Genomic DNA, 4,624 nt, shown 5'->3' with positions numbered 1-4,624 from the left:
ATAGTTCCATAGTCAGATATGGAAAATGATAAATAGTTTCATGTGATGCAAAGCTACTAAACTATTCCCCTAATTTAAAGAGACACATGTTTGCATTATTTCCAGATGTGCATTAGTAACACCCCCCCCCCCATCAATATCACCGACTCAAAACTCCCCTCTGAAAAGTTACCATACATTCAGTTTTCAACCCTGCTAAGTTACCATACATTTTTTTCAAAGAAATTCATGAACTTTCAAGCATACCCTAAATCTGCACAAATAACCTAAAATAGACAAACCCTACCCTGAATCTGCACAAATAACCTAAAAGAGACAAACCCTACATCTGTAAAAGAAACCCTACATGTCTATGATTCCACGGCCAGAGCAGTCAGCTAAATCCAAGATAGTCAAAAACAAATTAAAGATCCATGATTTACTAAATGGCGAAACAATGGATTCAGAAATCCGTCTGAACATACAAAAATACTCTGGCCGTCGACCAGAAATGAATATATAAAGAATGCCATAGATTACATAAAATAAGAAAATAACAGCCGGATCTCCATGATCCTAAGAGAGGGGCTAAAGATCACCCATAATACACTTCAGTTGAAGAGCAGAGAAGACAAGAATGGGATGAAAGACGCGATTAGAGCGGCAAGCAGGGAAGGAACGAAATCCATTGAAGCTGTGCCTGTCTCCATTGCTGGACTGGGGGCAGCTGCCTTCACCTCATCGGCTGCTACTGTGCCCAGCATTATCATGAAAACGACAAAGAAAGCTGCAGATGCAAATTTAACTAAGCCTGCCATTCTTGCTCAGTCACAAGAAACCTGGTGCTACGGAAGATAATGGGAAATATCAAGCACAGCTCTTGCCAAACAAGCCTGAGTCTCAAACCAAGCACCGCTTGTAGGTATAATCTTCTTCCCGAGACTCGAACTCTCAACCAGTGAGACCGAGAGATATGAGTCACAAAATTTACAGACGAAAAGGTGGAGAGGTGCGCGTATTAATGAAGCTCTTCTCTGCCTCCAAGGGTCCCACTCTCAACGGGCAATTAACGCGTGTCTGAGAAATATAAAAATAAAAAATCTTGGTCCGTGCATCTAGAAAAAGTAGGGTTGTGAATAAATTGTAACGGATAGTGACAGGCACGATGACAGTCTGCGCGCCAGGCTGGTCTGCGTGGCTTCCAATGGTTGGTGGCCACTGCTAGATACTCTGTTGTGGGTTATTTCGTTTTGCGCGTTATGACAGCAGGGCAGGGCAGGACAGTACCATTCCAAAACAAACAAAGCATACGGCCTGCATTTCATTTTCCTTGAGGCGGTAGTGCCAATTCAACCCCCCACTTGAGTAAAGCTAAATTTCCTTTTTTTCCTTGTAGTTGTTTATTTGTCCCTTTTTATTAAATTAGAGGCAGCACGATACACTTTGCAAGGAAAGAGCTAACCAGCGATATATTGGGTATATTGGGTATTGAATGCCCTCAGAGTAGCACGCGACTTAACGCGATAACACGAGAGCGAGCAAATTCAGCGTTAAATAATATTTGCCCGCTCCCGTGTTATCGGGCTAAGTAGCGTGCTGCTCTGAGAGCATTAAATACCCAATATATAGCTGGTTAGCTCCAGCGCACTTTGCAGTGCGGTAAACAAAATTTAAAATTTACAATATTTGTAGAATTTCTTTATTGTTTGAATTAAAAATAATTAATTATTGTAAAAAAAAATCAAACGAGTAGTTTTTAAATATGATATTTTGGAAAGTTTTTCATTGTCTTTTCCATTTAATTTGTTTAAAATATGACACGGATTCATTGAAATCACAAGTTTGATATCATTTATAAGTGTTTGGGAAATTAGGCATACCTTTTATAGGGTCCAGAAAGAGAAATTCTTCTCAACCCTTGCACTGCACTCTACTTGAAGAAATTATACCCATAGCGTTTCTCATTGAAATGTGTGCTATTTGTTTTTATTTCTACATTTAGGTAGGTTGCATCTCCCACCATCTCATTTGTTGTCTTCTTACACCTTTCAAATGGATCCATCATCCACACCATACATCAGTTATGCTGATGATGTGAGTCGCTTCTCTAGGAATCTAGCCTCGGTAGCTTGGGCCATTTTTACCCCTTTGCATTCATTAGTCTACTCCAATGACGTCTGCATCAAATCTGCCACCAATAATCATGACGAAAATAATGCAGTGTGTTGTAGCTACACCCTCCAAAATTTTGGCTTACCCTCAATTTCAAAGCCTTCCTTGGTCTTTTACATGTTGTTGCAAACACTAGAGCTCATTTCATGAACTCTTTTGCAGTGCTTTGGTTCCTTTTGCATGTTGGGTTAATTGTCGTCTTTTGGCATGTTTGGTTATCGTGCAATGTTTGCAAGCCTATTCTTATGGTTTCGAAAGTCGATCTTTGTGTATACGAGTTGTCCTAACCATGTAAACATATGTCGCATCCATATACATAGTCTTGAGCATTGTCACATGTTGTAGGTCCAACCCAAGAATATTATAGATCAGATACAAAAATATAAGATAATGCAAATAAACCCAGAAATAATATGAAATGATTCTTTATTGATCAAACCCTTAAGGTAGGGCAACACCATACATTCACTCCTTAAGGAAGGAGAACACTCCACAAGCCATATGCTTGTTCATATAATAATCCTTCACTATATTCCTTGACTTGGAGTCTCTAGCCTCTATATAGGCCTCATACATACAATACCATGGGTCATTACCATGGTTCCCTCATACCATCAAACTAATACCATGGGCCCATTACATTATTACTAACTACTTGTGGTCCCTTACATGATATGGGTTAACCACCTTATTTATTACTATGGCCCATCCCCTTATTACATTATTACCTTGGGTACCTCACTTGGTACCCCATATTATCCCCCCTAGGTATATAACATCACACAAGTGTCATCACTATCGTCCTAAAGCCTATCTTAAGTGTCGCACTTGTTGTATCTTGTATTGAGGCAGTCACACAAAGGGAAATGTTTTGTTCATGTGTTTGTATGATCTATGTTGTCGTGTTGTCAAAATATGTTAAGTGTATGATCATAGTCAAGGTTCATCACTGATCCAACTCTTAGCCATTTTCGGAAAATCTTTCGAACAGAGCAACTTAGCTTTGTCGGGCCCAACCTGAACTGTGCACTGCGCAGTCTCAGCCCTCTAAGTTGTGGCCTTACTACTTGGAACTGTGCTTGCGCAGACCCTATATCCCAAGGTTGTTGCACTACTCAATTCTTGTGTCCGACTACCCGATCTTAAGCCCCAAAATTGTGCCTACCTTGAACTACGCACTTCGCATCTTCAACCCTCAAGCTCTTCCACTGGTTGTTGGAACTGTGTAATGCATAGATGCCCAACCTCCTTTGACATCCAAAATTGCGCAGTTGGCTTTCCTAGTATCCATTCCCTCAACCAGACCCCATTGTTAACTGCGCAGTCTTATCCTTTATGCCTCCCTAAGTTGCACACTGTGCAGTCTAAGAGCTAAATCTCTCCCCCCTGACTGCTGGAACTATGAAATGTGCAGTCACTGAGCCCCTTTCCCCAGCCTGTCACTTGTTCTGGGCTCAATCAATGGATCAGAATGCATCATCTTAGATTAGGGTGTTTTCAGATTGATGTCGTCTCGTCATGAGTGAATTGTAGGAACAGGTACACTATCATGTCATGGCAAGATGATGGAGAAGGAGAAGAAGGAGGGAAGCATGCCTAAAGACTCTCTTGTATTTGAACTCACAAGTGGATCAATCGAGAGAAAGTGAAGGGACACAAGTTTGCAACCACCATCAAAGACTAAAGATCATTAAAGATTCTGCATCACCAAGCCATGCGGAGGTGAAGAGAAAGCATATCCAAGAAGACATCCAACACTTAGCAGCAACAGTGACTTGACATTACCACATCATTAAGCAGTCCATGTCAGCAGTGTCATGTCATGTCATGACATGAGTGGTCATATGCCACATCACTATTGTGGACCATGTATATTGTATTCAAATGTATTGTAAAGTGGAAGTCCAAAGGACACACATGGAATGTAAAGAGTCATGTAAGTTGAAAATTCATAGGAAATCAAACAATCATGGGATAGTCAAAGAGCCATCCTTGGTTATATATACTCCCTCATTATATGAGCAAAATACTTTTCACCTTGGCTCCTCCCGTAAGGCATTAAAGAGATCAACTAGTTCTTTGAGGAGAAAGGAGTGGCTCCAATGTCCCACTACTGGGGCTAGTGATCTAAATTGTAAACATGTGTCTTGGAACTTTTACTTAATAACAAAAGTCTTTGGCCAACATGTTCTTCATGCATGGACTATGAATGTTTGTAAGACTATTTTGTGGATGTTTGTATTTCATGTTTTCTTTCACATGTGCTACGAATGGTTGAACTATTTTGGTTATTTTAGTGCTTATATTATTGAGAATGTGTTGTAATGGTTGTTATTGTTGTCCCATCCCTGTGGACTATTATGCGGGATACTAGAAAAACATTTCTTCATTTATTGGTTGTAACGACCATCGCATCCGTTGTGGACTATTACGCTAGATGTTAGACATGTTTTTCTGGTTCATGTGTGTCTCT

The 4,624-nt window shown here is 40.2% G+C and overlaps 1 protein-coding gene across 1 annotated transcript; it reads right to left on the bottom strand.

Annotated features, from left to right (window-relative positions):
- Positions 1 to 455: 455 nt before the first annotated feature.
- Positions 456 to 985, bottom strand: LOC149185800 (uncharacterized). Its single transcript, XM_089412488.1, has one exon. The coding sequence runs from the start codon at positions 795 to 797 to the stop codon at positions 591 to 593; it is 207 nt and encodes a 68-aa protein (XP_089268614.1). The 5' UTR covers positions 798 to 985; the 3' UTR covers positions 456 to 590.
- Positions 986 to 4,624: the final 3,639 nt, after the last annotated feature.

The sequence above is a fragment of the Pinus tabuliformis genome, chromosome 3_1, assembly GCF_031772625.1.
Source record: "Pinus tabuliformis cultivar Carrire ecotype Pingquan chromosome 3_1, CPIR1, whole genome shotgun sequence".
Classification (NCBI taxonomy): domain Eukaryota; kingdom Viridiplantae; phylum Streptophyta; class Pinopsida; order Pinales; family Pinaceae; genus Pinus; species Pinus tabuliformis.
The sequence above is the reverse complement of the archived record's forward strand: the minus strand, read 5'-3'. Positions and strand labels throughout refer to the sequence as shown.

What these genes read in the sequence shown, in the direction of transcription:
- LOC149185800 (XM_089412488.1), bottom strand. Translation starts at nt 797, where the DNA reads ATGGCAGGCTTAGTTAAATTTGCATCTGCAGCTTTCTTTGTCGTTTTC.